The sequence below is a fragment of the Staurois parvus genome, unplaced genomic scaffold (genome assembly GCF_062004578.1).
Source record: "Staurois parvus isolate SC_StPar_1 unplaced genomic scaffold, SC_StPar_1.0 ptg000048l, whole genome shotgun sequence".
Lineage (NCBI taxonomy): Eukaryota > Metazoa > Chordata > Amphibia > Anura > Ranidae > Staurois > Staurois parvus.
The window spans coordinates 14,272,185-14,292,141 of NW_028317844.1; the positions used below are offsets into that span (position 1 = coordinate 14,272,185).

Genomic DNA, 19,957 nt, shown 5'->3' on the forward strand with positions numbered 1-19,957 from the left:
CACTGATAATTAACCCCGAGCTACACTCGGGAATACCGCCAGGGAGGTTAACACACTGAGCAGACCTAACTAGCAAAACACAGAAACACTGATTACAGTGTGCAAATTATGCTTTTACCTAACACCAAGTACAGCCACACTGACTACAGTGGGACAACTAAATTTACCTATCAAACACACACACTAAATCTCATCTGTCTAAACCTAGCCCCTATCTAGGAGTGTGCTACATATTCATCACACAGTACAAAAACATCCAAAACTCATTTAGTAAAATCTACTACTCTGTGACCTTAATGTATATGCAAATGAATCCACACATATGAACTATTCATGTTCACGTTTACACTGGTATTTCTTGGTATTGCCTCCTTCACTACTTGTCAAATTCACCCATTGAAGTCAATAGGACCATGACTCAACCGCCTGCCATATGCAACTATGTCGGTTGCAGCACAATAGTTCAATGTAACATTCTAATTGGGATAGGAAAAATATGACTTCCTGAATGCCTGTGAACCCAGGTCTGAAAAGCAATCGCTTTTCATAGGGCGGTACATTTTGCTGCCATGTAAAAAAGACCTAATACATGCACATGCCTAGCAACTTCCCTGCAACTGAAGGTATCCCAAACTGTAATACTAAATATAATTATGGTAATATTTAGACTTCAAGGGATATGAAATATGTACCTGCTGTTACAAAAACCATGCTGGTATGACCTGAAGGTTGCAGCTGCCAGCATACCCAGCTTCATTATGGTCTCAGCAGATGCATTCCACATTACAGATGTTTCATATTTACAAAGCACTAGTAGGCTAAATATAATCCTGATATAATGTAAAGTGCATGATCTTTGCACTGCAAAAAACACAACTGTGTTTTCTTTGAATAAAATGAACATACTGTATTGAATCAGTATTTTTCATCCTAACTTCAGCTGTCAAAAGACAACTCCATTGGGTGTGCAGTGGAGGAGAAGACAAGTGTAGTGTGAAATAACCTTGCTGTTCTGACTCCATGGATCTGCTGGATGAAAATCCAATCCAAACATACATTATGCATTGGATGAACAGATTTGTGCAGGGAATCTTTAACTGCTAAGCAGAGTCAGGCACGGACCGATGATTCCCACAGGTTCCTAAAGTCAAGCAGTGGAACTGTGGAATTGAAGTGTTATTTATGTACTATATCTCTTGCTTTGCTCTATCAATCCCTGCCTAGGAGCTGCCCTTTAATAGTTTGAAAGGGCTATGACTGTACATGTAAACTACCAAGGGAAGAAGATTTGACTCTAATTAGATATTGTACTCTTATATTGAGAGACCTTGGGTGCACTGACCTTAAACAAAAAGAATGGGAAGACAGTTTTCATAAAAAGATATGACAAAGCAGGTTACAGAAAATATTCCCAGAGCTTATTGGTCCTGTACAATGTCTGTCATTTAATTCTACATTGTAGCTATAAGAGGTTTTCATCAAAAAGACACTAAACTCTGGTTTTAAATATGTACATATTTATGGACTAAGGACTACAGCAGTGGTTCTCAACCTTTCTAATGCCGCGACCCCTTAATACAGTTCCTCATGTTGTGGTGACCCCCAACCATAAAATTATTTTCGTTGCTACTTCATAACTGTAATTTTGCAGTGGGAGGACTAGCGCCCCATCACTGATGTCAGTGGGATGAATAGTGTCCCATCGTTGGTATCAGTGGGAGGAATAGTGTCCCATCATTGGTGTCAGTGGGAGGAATAGTGTCCCATCATTGGTGTCAGTGGGATGAATAGTGTCCCATCGTTGGTATCAGTGGGAGGAATAGTGCCCCATCATTGGTGCCAGTGGGAGGAATAGTGCCCCATCATTGGTGTCAGTGGGATGAATAGTGTCCCATCGTTGGTATCAGTGGGAGGAATAGTGCCCCATCATTGGTGCCAGTGGGAGGAATAGTGTCCCATCATTGGTGTCAGTGGGAGGAATAGTGCCCCATCATTGGTGTCAGTGGGAGGAATAGTGCCCCATCATTGATGTCAGTGGGAGGAATAGTGCCCCATCATTGGTGTCAGTGGGAGGAATAGTGCCCAATCATTGGCGTCAGTGGGAGGAATAGTGCCCCATCATTGGTATCAGTGGGAGGAATAGTGCCCCATCATTGGTATGAGTGGGAGGAATAGTGCCCCATCATTGGTATCAGTGGGAGGAATAGTGCCCCATCATTGGTATGAGTGGGAGGAATAGTGCCCCATCATTGGTGTCAGTGGGAGGAATAGTGCCCCATCATTGGTGTCAGTGGGAGGAATAGTGCCCCATCATTGGTGTCAGTGGGAGGAATAGTGCCCCATCATTGGTGTCAGTGGGAGGAATAGTGCCCCATCATTAGTATCAGTGGGAGGAATAGTGCCCCATCATTGGTATGAGTGGGAGGAATAGTGCCCCATCATTGGTGTCAGTGGAAGGAATAGTGCCCCATCATTGGTATGAGTGGGAGGAATAGTGCCCCATCATTGGTGTCAGTGGAAGGAATAGTGCCCCATCATTGGTGTCAGTGGGAGGAATAGTGTCCCATCATTGGTGTCAGTGGGAGGAATAGTGCCCCATCATTGGTGTCAGTGGGAGGAATAGTGCCCCATCATTGGTGTCAGTGGGAGGAATAGTGCCCCATCATTGGCGACAGTGGGAGGAATAGTGTCCCATCATTGGCGTCAGTGGGAAGAATAGTGTCCCATCATTGGCATCAGTGGGAGGAATAGTGTCCCATCATTGGTGTCAGTGGGAGGAATAGTGTCCCATCATTGGTATCAGTGGGAGGAATAGTTCCCCATCATTGGTATGAGTGGGAGGAATAGTGCCCCATCATTGGTATGAGTGGGAGGAATAGTGCCCCATCATTGGTGTCAGTGGAAGGAATAGTGCCCCATCATTGGTGTCAGTGGGAGGAATAGTGCCCCATCATTGGTGTCAGTGGGAGGAATAGTGCCCCATCATTGGTGTCAGTGGGAGGAATAGTGCACCATCATTGGTGTCAGTGGGAGGAATAGTGCCCCATCATTAGTATCAGTGGGAGGAATAGTGCCCCATCATTGGTATGAGTGGGAGGAATAGTGCCCCATCATTGGTGTCAGTGGAAGGAATAGTGCCCCATCATTGGTATGAGTGGGAGGAATAGTGCCCCATCATTGGTGTCAGTGGAAGGAATAGTGCCCCATCATTGGTGTCAGTGGGAGGAATAATGTCCCATCATTGGTGTCAGTGGGAGGAATAGTGCCCCATCATTGGTGTCAGTGGGAGGAATAGTGCCCCATCATTGGTGTCGGTGGGAGGAATAGTGCCCCATCATTGGTGTCAGTGGGAGGAATAGTGCACCATCATTGGTGTCAGTGGGAGGAATAGTGCCCCATCATTGGTGTCGGTGGGAGGAATAGTGCCCCATCATTGGCGTCAGTGGGAGGAATAGTGTCCCATCATTGGCGTCAGTGGGAGGAATAGTGTCCCATCATTGGCGTCAGTGGGAGGAATAGTGTCCCATCATTGGCGTCAGTGGGAGGAATAGTGTCCCATCATTGGTGTCAGTGGGGGGAATAGTGCCCCATCATTGGTATCAGTGGGAGGAATAGTGCCCCATCATTGGTATGAGTGGGAGGAATAGTACCCCATCATTGGTGTCAGTGTGAGGAATAGTGCCCCATCATTGGTGTCAGTGGGAGGAATAGTGCCCCATCATTAGTATCAGTGGGAGGAATAGTGCCCCATCATTGGTGTCAGTGGAAGGAATAGTGCCCCATCATTGGTATGAGTGGGAGGAATAGTGCCCCATCATTGGTATCAGTGGGAGGAATAGTGCCCCATCATTGGTATGAGTGGGAGGAATAGTGCCCCATCATTGGTGTCAGTGGGAGGAATAGTGCCCCATCATTGGTGTCAGTGGGAGGAATAGTGCCCCATCATTGGTGTCAGTGGGAGGAATAGTGCCCCATCATTGGTGTCAGTGGGAGGAATAGTGCCCCATCATTGGTATCAGTGGGAGGAATAGTGCCCCATCATTGGTATGAGTGGGAGGAATAGTGCCCCATCATTGGTGTCAGTGGAAGGAATAGTGCCCCATCATTGGTATGAGTGGAAGGAATAGTGCCCCATCATTGGTGTCAGTGGGAGGAATAGTGTCCCATCATTGGTGTCAGTGGGAGAAATAGTGCCCCATCATTGGTGTCAGTGGGAGGAATAGTGCCCCATCATTGGTGTCAGTGGGAGGAATAGTGCCCCATCATTGGTGTCAGTGGGAGGAATAGTGCCCAATCATTGGTGTCAGTGGGAGGAATAGTGCCTCATCATTGGCGTCAGTGGGAGGAATAGTGCCCCATCATTGGCGTCAGTGGGAGGAATAGTGTCCCATCATTGGCATCAGTGGGAGGAATAGTGTCCCATCATTGGCGTCAGTGGGAGGAATAGTGTCCCATCATTGGTGTCAGTGGGAAGAATAGTGTCCCATCATTGGTGTCAGTGGGGGGAATAGTGCCCCATTATTGGTATCAGTGGGGGGAATAGTGCCCCATCATTGGTATCAGTGGGAGGAATAGTGCCCCATCATTGGTATGAGTGGGAGGAATAGTACCCCATCATTGGTGTCAGTGGGAGGAATAGTGCCCCATCATTGGTGTCAGTGGGAGGAATAGTGCCCCATCATTGGCGTCAGTGGGAGGAATAGTGCCTCATCATTGGCGTCAGTGGGAGGAATAGTGCCCCATCATTGGCGTCAGTGGGAGGAATAGTGTCCCATCATTGGCGTCAGTGGGAGGAATAGTGTCCCATCATTGGCGTCAGTGGGAGGAATAGTGTCCCATCATTGGCGTCAGTGGGAGGAATAGTGTCCCATCATTGGTGTCAGTGGGGGGAATAGTGCCCCATCATTGGTATCAGTGGGGGGAATAGTGCCCCATCATTGGTATCAGTGGGAGGAATAGTGCCCCATCATTGGTATGAGTGGGAGGAATAGTACCCCATCATTGGTGTCAGTGGGAGGAATAGTGCCCCATCATTGGTGTCAGTGGGAGGAATAGTGCCCCATCATTAGTATCAGTGGGAGGAATAGTGCCCCATCATTGGTGTCAGTGGAAGGAATAGTGCCCCATCATTGGTATGAGTGGGAGGAATAGTGCCCCATCATTGGTATCAGTGGGAGGAATAGTGCCCCATCATTGGTATGAGTGGGAGGAATAGTGCCCCATCATTGGTGTCAGTGGGAGGAATAGTGCCCCATCATTGGTGTCAGTGGGAGGAATAGTGCCCCATCATTGGTGTCAGTGGGAGGAATAGTGCCCCATCATTGGTATCAGTGGGAGGAATAGTGCCCCATCATTGGTATGAGTGGGAGGAATAGTGCCCCATCATTGGTGTCAGTGGAAGGAATAGTGCCCCATCATTGGTATGAGTGGGAGGAATAGTGCCCCATCATTGGTGTCAGTGGAAGGAATAGTGCCCCATCATTGGTGTCAGTGGGAGGAATAGTGCCCCATCATTGGTGTCGGTGGGAGGAATAGTGCCCCATCATTGGTGTCAGTGGGAGGAATAGTGCACCATCATTGGTGTCAGTGGGAGGAATAGTGCCCCATCATTGGTGTCGGTGGGAGGAATAGTGCCCCATCATTGGCGTCAGTGGGAGGAATAGTGTCCCATCATTGGCGTCAGTGGGAGGAATAGTGTCCCATCATTGGCGTCAGTGGGAGGAATAGTGTCCCATCATTGGCGTCAGTGGGAGGAATAGTGTCCCATCATTGGTGTCAGTGTGGGGAATAGTGCCCCATCATTGGTATCAGTGGGGGGAATAGTGCCCCATCATTGGTATCAGTGGGAGGAATAGTGCCCCATCATTGGTATGAGTGGGAGGAATAGTACCCCATCATTGGTGTCAGTGGGAGGAATAGTGCCCCATCATTGGTGTCAGTGGGAGGAATAGTGCCCCATCATTAGTATCAGTGGGAGGAATAGTGCCCCATCATTGGTGTCAGTGGAAGGAATAGTGCCCCATCATTGGTATGAGTGGGAGGAATAGTGCCCCATCATTGGTATCAGTGGGAGGAATAGTGCCCCATCATTGGTATGAGTGGGAGGAATAGTGCCCCATCATTGGTGTCAGTGGGAGGAATAGTGCCCCATCATTGGTGTCAGTGGGAGGAATAGTGCCCCATCATTGGTGTCAGTGGGAGGAATAGTGCCCCATCATTGGTGTCAGTGGGAGGAATAGTGCCCCATCATTGGTATCAGTGGGAGGAATAGTGCCCCATCATTGGTATGAGTGGGAGGAATAGTGCCCCATCATTGGTGTCAGTGGAAGGAATAGTGCCCCATCATTGGTATGAGTGGGAGGAATAGTGCCCCATCATTGGTATCAGTGGGAGGAATAGTGCCCCATCATTGGTATGAGTGGGAGGAATAGTGCCCCATCATTGGTGTCAGTGGGAGGAATAGTGCCCCATCATTGGTGTCAGTGGGAGGAATAGTGCCCCATCATTGGTGTCAGTGGGAGGAATAGTGCCCCATCATTGGTATCAGTGGGAGGAATAGTGCCCCATCATTGGTATGAGTGGGAGGAATAGTGCCCCATCATTGGTGTCAGTGGAAGGAATAGTGCCCCATCATTGGTATGAGTGGGAGGAATAGTGCCCCATCATTGGTGTCAGTGGAAGGAATAGTGCCCCATCATTGGTGTCAGTGGGAGGAATAGTGTCCCATCATTGGTGTCAGTGGGAGAAATAGTGCCCCATCATTGGTGTCAGTGGGAGGAATAGTGCCCCATCATTGGTGTCAGTGGGAGGAATAGTGCCCCATCATTGGTGTCAGTGGGAGGAATAGTGCCCAATCATTGGTGTCAGTGGGAGGAATAGTGCCTCATCATTGGCGTCAGTGGGAGGAATAGTGCCCCATCATTGGCGTCAGTGGGAGGAATAGTGTCCCATCATTGGCGTCAGTGGGAGGAATAGTGTCCCATCATTGGCGTCAGTGGGAGGAATAGTGTCCCATCATTGGTGTCAGTGGGAGGAATAGTGTCCCATCATTGGTGTCAGTGGGGGGAATAGTGCCCCATTATTGGTATCAGTGGGGGAATAGTGCCCCATCATTGGTATCAGTGGGAGGAATAGTGCCCCATCATTGGTATGAGTGGGAGGAATAGTACCCCATCATTGGTGTCAGTGGGAGGAATAGTGCCCCATCATTGGTGTCAGTGGGAGGAATAGTGCCCAATCATTGGCGTCAGTGGGAGGAATAGTGCCTCATCATTGGCGTCAGTGGGAGGAATAGTGCCCCATCATTGGCGTCAGTGGGAGGAATAGTGTCCCATCATTGGCGTCAGTGGGAGGAATAGTGTCCCATCATTGGCGTCAGTGGGAGGAATAGTGTCCCATCATTGGCGTCAGTGGGAGGAATAGTGTCCCATCATTGGTGTCAGTGGGGGGAATAGTGCCCCATCATTGGTATCAGTGGGGGGAATAGTGCCCCATCATTGGTATCAGTGGGAGGAATAGTGCCCCATCATTGGTATGAGTGGGAGGAATAGTACCCCATCATTGGTGTCAGTGGGAGGAATAGTGCCCCATCATTGGTGTCAGTGGGAGGAATAGTGCCCCATCATTAGTATCAGTGGGAGGAATAGTGCCCCATCATTGGTGTCAGTGGAAGGAATAGTGCCCCATCATTGGTATGAGTGGGAGGAATAGTGCCCCATCATTGGTATCAGTGGGAGGAATAGTGCCCCATCATTGGTATGAGTGGGAGGAATAGTGCCCCATCATTGGTGTCAGTGGGAGGAATAGTGCCCCATCATTGGTGTCAGTGGGAGGAATAGTGCCCCATCATTGGTGTCAGTGGGAGGAATAGTGCCCCATCATTGGTGTCAGTGGGAGGAATAGTGCCCCATCATTAGTATCAGTGGGAGGAATAGTGCCCCATCATTGGTATGAGTGGGAGGAATAGTGCCCCATCATTGGTGTCAGTGGAAGGAATAGTGCCCCATCATTGGTATGAGTGGGAGGAATAGTGCCCCATCATTGGTGTCAGTGGGAGGAATAGTGTCCCATCATTGGTGTCAGTGGGAGGAATAGTGCCCCATCATTGGTGTCAGTGGGAGGAATAGTGCCCCATCATTGGTGTCAGTGGGAGGAATAGTGCCCCATCATTGGTGTCAGTGGGAGGAATAGTGCCCAATCATTGGCGTCAGTGGGAGGAATAGTGCCTCATCATTGGCGTCAGTGGGAGGAATAGTGCCCCATCATTGGCGTCAGTGGGAGGAATAGTGTCTCATCATTGGCGTCAGTGGGAGGAATAGTGTCCCATCATTGGCGTCAGTGGGAGGAATAGTGTCCCATCATTGGTGTCAGTGGGAGGAATAGTGTCCCATCATTGGTGTCAGTGGGGGGAATAGTGCCCCATCATTGGTATCAGTGGGGGGAATAGTGCCCCATCATTGGTATCAGTGGGAGGAATAGTGCCCCATCATTGGTATGAGTGGGAGGAATAGTACCCCATCATTGGTGTCAGTGGGAGGAATAGTGCCCCATCATTGGTGTCAGTGGGAGGAATAGTGCCCCATCATTAGTATCAGTGGGAGGAATAGTGCCCCATCATTGGTGTCAGTGGAAGGAATAGTGCCCCATCATTGGTGTCAGTGGGAGGAATAGTGCCCCATCATTGGTGTCAGTGGGAGGAATAGTGCCCCATCATTGGTGTCAGTGGGAGGAATAGTGCCCCATCATTAGTATCAGTGGGAGGAATAGTGCCCCATCATTGGTATGAGTGGGAGGAATAGTGTCCCATCATTGGTGTCAGTGGAAGGAATAGTGCCCCATCATTGGTATGAGTGGGAGGAATAGTGCCCCATCATTGGTGTCAGTGGAAGGAATAGTGCCCCATCATTGGTATGAGTGGGAGGAATAGTGCCCCATCATTGGTATGAGTGGGAGGAATTGTGCCCCATCATTGGTATGAGTGGGAGGAATAGTGCCCCATCATTGGTGTCAGTGGGAGGAATAGTGCCCCATCATTGGTATCAGTGGGAGGAATAGTGCCCCATCATTGGTATCAGTGGGAGGAATAGTGCCCCATCGTTGGCGTTAGTGGGAGGAATAGTGCCCCATCGTTGGTGTCAGTGGGGGGAGGAATAGTGCCCCATCGTTGGTGTCAGTGGGGGGAGGAATAGTGCCCCATCGTTGGTGTCCGTGGGGGGAGGAATAGTGCCCCATCGTTGGTGTCAGTGGGGGGAGGAATAGTGCCCCATCGTTGGTGTCAGTGGGGGGAGGAATAGTGCCCCATCGTTGGTGTCAGTGGGGGGAGGAATAGTGCCCCATCGTTGGTGTCAGTGGGGGGAGGAATAGTGCCCCATCGTTGGTGTCAGTGGGGGGAGGAATAGTGCCCCATCGTTGGTGTCAGTGGGGGGAGGAATAGTGCCCCATCGTTGGTGTCAGTGGGGGGAGGAATAGTGCCCCATCGTTGGTGTCAGTGGCGGGAGGAATAGTGCCCCATCGTTGGTGTCAGTGGGGGGAGGAATAGTGCCCCATCGTTGGTGTCAGTGGGGGGAGGAATAGTGCCCCATCGTTGGTGTCAGTGGGGGGAGGAATAGTGCACCATCGTTGGTGTCAGTGGGGGGAGGAATAGTGCCCCATCGTTGGTATTAGTGACACAAATGATGGGGCACTATCCCTTCCACTGACACCAATGATACTTACCTTGCTGACTCCTGCTCCAGCCTGGGCTCGCTCTCTCCCTCTCCCATCTACAGCCTGCATACCTGGCTGCAGCAGCAAAATTTGCACTTACCTGTCAGCTGTCTTCCTTCTCTGGCCTCTCTCTTCACTCGTTCCTGCAGCTCCCTCGATCTTCTTCGATCTCCGTGCGCTGCCGCTCGGCTCCTCCTCTCCAAGCTCCACCTTCTCGCCGGTGATTGGCCGCCTGTGTGCCTCTCCTGAGCTACAGTTCTAGTGGCCAATCAGCGGCGAGGAGGCGGTGACAGGGGCAGCATATTATCCCGCCCACACATCGCCGGAGACAGCAGCGGTGTCTCGGTTCCTAAGACCATCGGAAATATGTGTTTTCCGATGGTCTTAGGCGACCCCTGGGAAATGGTCGTTCGACCCCCAAAGGGGTCGCGACCCCCAGGTTGAGAACCGCTGGACTACAGGATTTATAATGTGCATAGAGAAGTGCACATGGCTACAACTAATGTGTACTGTGTATTCCAAAAAAATGGAATTGAGGGGGGAAAGGAGAGGTTCAGAGCTCATAGAGTATATAACAAGGCAAAAAAAAACCACTGTTGGGGTGAATTCACAATGTATGCAGTGGCAGATGTTTTACCATATAGTAAAACGTCTGTCACTGCAGGGAAGCACAAGAAGCAATTGTTTCCTGTGTGTCACATTCACCTAGAGCTGCGTGCTGCTGCTGAAGACAAGCTGCATTTTATTGCAGCGCACTGTGCCAAATTGCACGCCAAGGTACAGCAACACAGCACATCACACTGCTGTACATTGCCATGAAAAATGTGTACATTTTGTACTCTTCAGATAAAGTTCATACAAAACAAAAAAAGGGAACTGTGTGATGTGCTGAATTGTGCGCCGCACTGCCCCCTACAGTAGATGGCAATGAAGAGCTGTCACAACGGTTAATTGTTGTCGCAGCTCTCTGCTATGTGTGAATTCAGCCTAAGAAATTCCTAAATGAAAAAACAGATTATAGGGCCTTTAAAGCGGAGTTCCAGTTGCACTGTGAAAAAATAAAAGTCAGCAGCTACAAAAACTGTAGCTGCTGACTTTTAAAAAACAGCGACACACCTGTCCCATGATCCCGTGGTGTCCTCACCACAGCCTGTTTCACCAGCTGCCTGGTGCTACAGGGTCCGGCATCTTCATTGTGGGCACCCAGCTGTGACAGCCTGAAGCTTCACAGCCGGGTGCCCACTGCGCATGCGCGCTGCACTTCCTGAATGGCCACATAGTCTTCTGGAACCCGTCACGTGTCCCAGAAGACTACAGGGAGGGAGGGTAGGAGGACAACTTCTGCTTCCAATCGCCTTAGGCGATCGCAGCGGAAGTGGGAGCGGGTACCTGTCAATTTCAGGTACCCGGTCTCCCCCCGCTTTCTAAAGGTGGGGAGTGGGGGACCAGTCTTTAACCTTCCTGGCGGTAATCTTGAGTGTGGCTCAGGGTTAATTTACAGTACCAAGAGCGGTAACCCCGAGCCACATTCAGGATTACACTGTAGTGCTTGTCCTGCGATCCCCCGATCCTTACATTGTCCTACGATCCCCTGATGTCCTCCAGCTGTGTCCTCTGGCTGATGCCGGCAACCGTCTTCTGGGTTCCCTTCCCTGCGAGATTTGGGAAGCAGGGGGGTAGAACCAGTGGGAGATTCAAAAAAGTAAAAATATGACATACACACAATACATTGTAATCTGTTAGTATTACATTACTGTATCAAACCATTTCACCTATATTTTGTCCAGTGCCCTGCCTGCACTTTTGCCATTCTGTCTGCCTAGAAACTTGAGAACGTCCATGGCATCCAAAAAGCATCCCTTTAGGTCGAAAGTGGTTTTAGAGCAGCTAGAGAACAGCGAACGTGAATTAGAATCACTTGCAGAATTGAGCGATAGTGATTGGTGGGGAAATTTATCATTAGACACTGAAAGTGACGACAACAACGATTCTGGGACTGAGCTCAGTGATGTGCAAACTTGGTGCTCTATTTCATATTTCAGTGTTTTGGTTTGATTACATTATTGAATTACATTTATTATTATATTATTATTTTTTATAATTATTTATTATATTATAATTTATGATTTCGTGTTTCAAAGTTGTCATACCCCAGATGTTTACTAGACTCTTGTTTGAACAGATTTAAGTGAGTTATTCCTAAGAATTACAGGTCTACAATATAAAACAACCAATTTCCATGCAAAACAATGAACTGTTTTGACATTGAAAAATATTGACATTATTTAGACCGCTAGGGAGGTTAAAGTGGAACTTCCCCTTTTGGGTGGAGCTCTGCTTTACGTTGTGGATGCGTATGAATTATTTTGTAAGCATAAGGATATTGTTTAGTGTCACTAACATGGTAAATAAACAATTTATTACTTAAAACGTATAGTAAAGCTGGTCATAGATGATTCAAACAGATTCTTCCATCCATACACAAAAGAGGTGGATGAAGGAATCTCCAATCCCCCCATGCCTCGCCGAGACATTGGGGTTAATTTACTAAAGGCAAATATACTGTGCACTGCAAGTGCACTTGTTCCAGAGCTTAGTAAATGAGGTAAAGCTTCACTTTGCAAAGAACACCCAATCACATGTAAGGAAAAATAAAAAACAACATTTTTATTTGCACATGATTGGATGATAGAAATTAGCAGAGCTTCCCCTCGGATCTAGAGCAACTACACTTGCAGTGCACAGACTATTTGTCTTTAGCAAATCAGTCACCCTGTATTCTGACAGCAGGACTTGATGCTATCAGATCGCACTGATCAGATGATTGGCTGAAGCAGCTGATCAACAAAAGTACGATTAGAAAATCGACCGATCGGTCATCCAACGACTGAGAGGCATTCGTTCGTTGGTTGAAATTGTGGCCCACATTAACCAATCTAAAAAAAATTGTTCGTCGGGCAATTTGTAGTGTTGACATCTTCCGTACAAGTGGAAGTGATGCAGTGTGCGTGTAGCCACACCCTTCCGGCCAGAACGAGTGATATACACAACAATTAACAGCAATGAGTATAATATAGTTTATTACATGGCCTATATACATAAATAGTGATACATAAAATATAATATGCAGAATTCTGGTTTCATTATCTCATTAGGCCAATCTACTTTTAAGATTTGGATTTTTTGTCCGTGTTTACGAAGATTCCTTGGACATAAACATCCGAGTCATCTTTTGTTTCTCATGCGTGATAGCGCTTGATAGATTTTTTTTCGTACCACCGTCATACCACCGCATAGAAAAACGGTCGTTCATATGCGAAAAGACAATATTTCTCACTGTTGTTCAACCGGATTTTTTTCGTTCATAATATCGTTATTGGTTAACCACCTCCCGTCCGGCCGTTGTATATAAACGGCCGGACGGTGGCACTGCAGGGTCGGGTGGCCGTTTATAAACGGCCTCCCTGCACCCTGCTTGTACACGCTCCCTGGGAGCGCGTAGCACCACGATCCGGTGCCCGCTGTGTCCTCCGGACACAGTGAAACACTGATCAATGGATGGGACCTCTGTACAAGGTCCTGATCGTGTGATCACTGATTGGCCAATCAGTGATCACATTCAAAGTAGTAAGCATGTGACATCATTGCTTACTATGTATGAAATCTTATCATGATCATGTGAAATCTGAACGTGAATGCTCACAGAGGTCACATGGTACACAGCCTTGTACCATCTGACAAGCTGTGACCACTCACAGCTCACCAGGGGCGGACTGACCATTTGGAAACTCGGGCACTGCCCGAGGGCCCGGGGTCAGTAGGGGGCCCCATGAGATGCCCCTGGTACCTTTTTCATAGGATTTTTTGAGTTTGGGCAAGGACACAGGGGCCCCATGATCCCCTATTGCCCGGGGGCCCCATGAGTTGTCAGTCCACCCCTGCAGTAATTCTCAATGGCTGCAAGAATGCAGACAGAGAGAAAGAGAAATGATTGCTTTTACATCCTATATGGGTGTAATAGCAATCAGTGTAAAAAAAAAAAAAAATCTTCATTACCCCCAACAAGTAGTACAGTGTCACCATGGTGACACTGTACTGCTAGGGTGACAGTATGTAAAAAAAAAAACATAAATAATAATCTAAAAAAAAAAATAAAAAATGTAAAACTATGTTTGGTTATAAACTAATTTGGCTTATTTTTTTTTTTCTAATAAAAAGATAACGGAATAAATTTTGGCCAAGATTTATGATGAAATATTATTTATTTGCAAAATTTTATAAGAAAAACACTTTTTTTCCAAATTTTTGGACTTTTTCATTTACATAGCAAAAAAAATAAAAATTCCAGTGGTGAATAAATACCACCAAAATAAAGCTTTATCTGTCTCAAAAAAATGCTAAAAAATTCATATGGGTACAGGGTTGCATGACCGCGCAATTGTCATTCAAAATGTGACAGCGCTGAAAGCTGAAAATTGCCCTGGTCAGGAAGGGGGTAAAAGTGTCCAGACTGGAAGTGGTTAAAACAGTCTGCTCATCAACGAAGAGAAAATCGTTCGATCAATGGTTCTGCAAAATTTTGTGTACGGGCCATAAAGCTCCATGCACGCTGGATGTTTTCATAACGCTGGTAACGTTAGCTGTGTAAAGTCACATTAAAAACATGAGTTTTTCAGCTTTTTTTAGCGTTTTTGCATTAGCATTTAGTGGAGTTTTGCAGCATTTAGCTGAGTTTTCCTGCGTTTGCATTTTTTAACCAAAAAACTGCATATTGTTGCGTTTTTCAGCGTTAGAGCATTTTTACAGCTAAAAAACTCCTCTAGAATCCCACTAGTCCTGGGTTTTTTTTCCAGCCAAAAAACGTCCATGCCAAAAAATGTTCATTACAGTCTATGTGTGAATGGACACATAGGATAACATGCTGGGGAGTTTAATGGCTGTAGAAAAAAAACGTCAAAAGCCAAAAACAGCAGCTGTAAAAACATTCAGTGTGCATGAGGACTAACACCCAGGCAAATAGCATTTTCAGAAGGATAAGTCAGCAATGGCAGCCCAGAAAAGCTAATCTGCTGGTTTTCTTTGAGTCCTTGCACCTGACTGTTGCATTGCTGTGTATGTGTTACTGCCAGGGGCGGACTGACCATTTGGAAACTCGGGCACTGCCCAAGGGCCCGGGGTCAGTAGGGGGCCCCATGAGATGCCCCTGGTACCTTTTTCATAGGCTTTTTTGAGTTTGGGCAAGGACACAGGGGCCCCATGATCCCCTATTGCCCGGCGGGCCCATGAGTTGTCAGTCCGCCCCTGGTTACTGCATGATCTAATGGTGTTTCATTTATATATTTATGACTGAACAAGGACAGCCAGCCACTGCTGTTTCTTTCGCTGTTTATAAATCCAGCATCTGCCATCAATGATTATAATATTCGTATTTCTTATATTACTTTTTTTTTTTCCTGTAGCACATTTCAGTTCTGAAAAAGGAATAAAAATCTTTGCTATCCCAGCTTCTGTCAAGTATATAAATAAATGCACTTGTGAGTATGAAGTACATACTAGTCTTGTGTTCTCAAGGGGAGCGATGGAAATTGGTAAGTGATATGCGTGATGCTGTCTTCAGGAGGAGTGACCAGTCATTGTCACTTTAAGAGCATCTGTGCGTCCTATATATAAGCTCGGCCTACATTTGTCATTCAAAGCTGCATAGTTTCACCTCTAGCAGGCTCTTGATTCAATCTCACTCATCATGGATGATATTTACAAGGCAGCGGTAGGTGATATTTTTAATTTATTTCTAAATTGAAAATATGTCTCACTTTTGTATTATATCAAGTGTTAAAATGAAATGGAAATTTCAGCAGAACTTTTAAAGAGCAACAAATTGCTTTCTCAGTGTATGCTAAGTGAAAAAGCAACTAAAGTTGCAGCGATAGTTCAATATTTCTTTCCTTTTCATTCTTTGTCATTTTGTGGAGTAGAAGAAATGAAGCCTTGCAAAGCAGACCTACATCTGAGACATGAAGCTGTGCAGATTTCCCAACTTACTTCACCTCCATTGACCTGAAGAAGAGTATAGTTCATAGATGTCATTTTTACTTTAGATACTTAGGCAGCTGTTTTTTTTTCCTCTAGCCTCTCAACAATCACAAAACAAGCTTTTGCCATCATTCCAAAATGACTGCTGTAAAAAATATGAATTGCTTGATCATAAATGTTACTGTGGCTTAGGTTTTAGAAATCCTATCAAATAAAGTATTAGAATAACCAGGGGCGGACTGACCATTTGGAAACTCGAGGGCCCGGGGTCAGTAGAGGGCCCCATGAGATGCCCCTGGTACCTTTTTCATAGGCTTTTTTGAGTTTGGGCAAGGAGACAGGGGCCCCAGGATCCCCTATTGCCCGGGGGCCCCATGAGTTGTCAGTCCACCCCTGAGAATAACATATAATTAATTTGTAACTTGTGGCTAAATGGTTAGCACTTCCACCTGGTAGTACTAGGGTTGTTGGTTCAAATTCCAACCATGGCATCCCCTGCCTGGAGTTTGCATGTTCTCCCTGTACCTGCGTGGGTTTCCTCCAGGTACTCCGGTTTCCTCGACATACTCCAAAGACATGCTGGTAGGTGAATTGGCTCCTTTCTAAATTGCCCCTAGTATGTGTATGTATGAATGTGAGTTAGGGACCTTAGATTGTACAATATATATGTAAAGCACTGCGTAAATTGACGGCGCTATAGAGGTACCTGAAATAATAATAAATGAGAATCTTGAAGTCTAATGTTAAAGAGAATATGTTCACAAAATCAGACAACTTGCACATGCAGCAATTCACTAATTATAGAAATTAATGAGCTTACTTTGTACGTCTACCAGTTAGCATCTACGCTCTCAGTGGGGTTCCTTTTATTGAAGACAAATAGGCTGTTCATCTAGCAAGGGAAGTTGCACTTTGCAAGGGGTTTCCCCCAGAGCTTAGTGTACATGCTGAAATTTCACTTTGCAAAGAATGCCCAATCACGTGCGAGGAAAGTTAAACCAAAAAGCCTTTTTTATGTGCATGATTGGATGATGGAAGTCAAAAGCTTTGCTGGTTTTTTTACCTTCCTCTGGATCAAAAGTGGGTATAGGATTATAACTTTAATGGTTGAACTGGATGGACTTTTGTCTTTTTTCAGCCAGACTAACTATGTAACTATGTAAGAAGAGCTTCACCTCATTTACCAAGCTTGTGGAAAATTGCCCTGCAAAATGAACAGCCTATTTGCCTTTCGTAAATCAACCCCAATGCATCTTACTGCTATTTTGTATGAAATTTAACTAAGGGTTCTTTCACATGGGATGGACCCGCTTAGTGGATCCGCTTGCTCAGCGGGGGATCTCTCCGCTGATCCCCACTGAGCAAGCGAGCAATCCAATGGACAGAAGGGGAATTGGATCCCCATCCGTCCCTTTTTGGCAGATCGGATCGGATGTTGGTGGGTGTAAATGGACATATGTCCGTTTACACCTGCCGCTCCATAGAGGAGAATGGAGGTTCCGTTCGAGTCTGCCTGAAAAACGAGCAGGAAATCAGAACGTTCATGTGAAAGAGCCCTAAGAGGTGTCATAATGTGAATTTTCCACAGCTGATTACTTAGCACTGGATTCCTAAAGGGTGGGAGAAACGCACTGCACTTGCGATCTGCAGCAGGTGTCAATGTTAACATAATGGCACACCGAACTCAGGTAACAAACGCAGTACATTTTCCTGCGTTGGATCGCATGGTACAGTAGTACCATGTGATCCAGTTCCTGTGAATTTTATAAAGTGCGGACTGCTGTGATGTCAGCCCATTCAAATAAATGGGCTGAAATCGCAATGCACCCCTAAATGTATGGTGTGCACCAGCCCAAAACGCAAATCAGAAATCTTCATTATGCAGTTATGCATTGTGCTTGTGTTTTTAGATTTGACCGAAATACACTAAGTACATAAGCATGTGCATTGTATCTGATTAATGAGAAGATTTGTGTATTTACAAGTGCATTGTGGTATTTACTTACTTACAAGACATATACAGTACATAGAAAGATTATGAATGGCAGAATCTGAAAAGCCCTATGATAAACACACGGCCACAGGCATGTCAAGCATTCAAGCAGGACATTGACCTTGAAATTTGTCTTTGCCTTGGACTTGCCCAGGCCTCACCAGTGACAGAGCTGCACTGTAACCTCACACCTCGCAAGTGTCTTGTGTAATGTTAGCACTCAAATGCCCAAACTATTTATTACAAAACTATAAAACGTTGGTTATAGCAAGACATAAGGTCAGCTCCTCCCATAACTGCCCATATGGAAGAAAAATCTGTTTGAAATATATTTTAAAAATATTCTTCCCAAACATATTGCCATATATTTAAAAAAAAAAAAATATATATATATATATATATGTATTTAAAAAAAAATAATATATATGTATATACATATATTGCATGTTGAAATGCATTTTTATTACATAATATCTGAACATGTTTTTAAAAATACACTTCAAATATACTGTATGTCTTCAAAAATACAAATCTACAATTTGGAATGCATTTACAAATCTGAAGAATATATTTAAAAAATAGTTATTTTTAAACATATATATTCTTTAAATATATTCTTCAGATTTTTTTAACATTAAAAAAGTCACTTTAACATATATTTTTACATATATTTGTAAATGCATTCCAAAAATGTAGATTTGTTTTTTTAAAGACATACAGTATATTTGAAATGTATTTTTAAAAATATTTTTCAGATATATTGTAATAAAAACGCATTTAAACATGCAGTAAATATATATATATATATTTATATATTTATTTATTTATTGAAATATATTTTGAAATATATTGAATATGGCCACCAACATTGTAGTATTTCAAATATATGGTAATATATTTCGGAAGCCTATTTTTAAAAAGATATTTCAAATATACTGGTATTTTTCTTCCACGTGGGTGGGTTTGCACAGTTGCTGTAAACCTACATTAATATTACATGGAAATATTGTATCGCAGAGGTTTGTATCGCATGGTTGGACTTATAGCATTAGCAAATACACAATTTTAGAGGTTAAATATAGCCATTACACTGTTTATAAAGGTTAAATATATAATAATAATTACTTTTACATTCAATACACACTATTACATATACTATTTTTTATCATTATATTAGAATATTAGAATGAAGTACTGGCAAGGAGCAGCAAAAGATAGTGAAAAAGTACTGCTTTTTATATATATATATATATATATATATATATATATATATAGTGTATGTGTATATCTATACACACACACATATATATATATATATATATATATATATATATAGATAGATAGATAGATAGATAGATAGATATACGCACATGTATCTATTTTTGCATTAATTTAAAAACATCATGAATTTTGAATTTTAAGATGAGCTAATCTGTCCAGATACCCATATTACATTCCAAATACTGGGCCTACAAGCATACTATAGTTCTGGCTATATATAGTAACATAAACTTCAACAATGGGACAATTGCATATCTTCTATAAACAGCTGTTTTGTACAGGATGATAGCCACATGCATTCCTACAGGGTTGGTCATGATTTAAAGAACTCATTGCTTGCATGGTGTAATAAATTCTTTTCACAAAAGCCCTGTCCTTAAAATCCCTTGCAAGCTAAAGTTTAGGAAGCACAAAAAAAGCCCAGTGACTGCACCAACATAAATATACTGCTTCAACTCTGATGCTGACTCTGCTTTTTAGCCAGCTTCACTACAGTGCAAAAGTAGCAAAAAAAATGGGGGGGGGGGGGTGGTAAAACAGGTGGTTGAGCTGGGTATACACAAGCCACTGATGCTTTGTTCTGCAGTCACAACAAAAATGATCCCCTCTATTGTGTTGATTGTGCAAGCATGGCTGCTGAATGTGACCCATTCAAGCAAATGGGGAGCCGTAATGCCATTGCCCTGCAATTGCATGTAGAGTAATACCTTGATTTAAGAACGCCTCGGTTAAAGTAATTTTCGGTTTACAAATGAAAATCCACTGAAAGTAATGCCTCAGTTTACAAATTTTGCATGAATTTTTTTCGCAATATGAAGTGTATGTCAGTGCTGATTTTTAAATGCAATTGCTGGCTCTTTTTTTTTTCTTCACTATAGCTCACAGAATTAGCTGTCACTTTCCCCAAAGTTAATGGAAATGTTGTTTCTTTTAAGAAACTAAAAA

General features: G+C 44.7%; 1 protein-coding gene across 1 annotated transcript in view; it reads left to right on the top strand.

Annotated features, from left to right (window-relative positions):
• Positions 1-15,343: 15,343 nt before the first annotated feature.
• The window catches only part of LOC149470352 (troponin C, slow skeletal and cardiac muscles-like), a 28,922-nt gene continuing 24,308 nt past the window's right edge, over positions 15,344-19,957 (top strand). Inside the window, exon 1 of the mRNA XM_089665194.1 lies at positions 15,344-15,472. Within this exon, the coding sequence (XP_089521320.1) occupies positions 15,449-15,472 (24 nt within the window). The 5' untranslated portion in view covers positions 15,344-15,448. The remainder of the gene's footprint in view (positions 15,473-19,957) is intronic.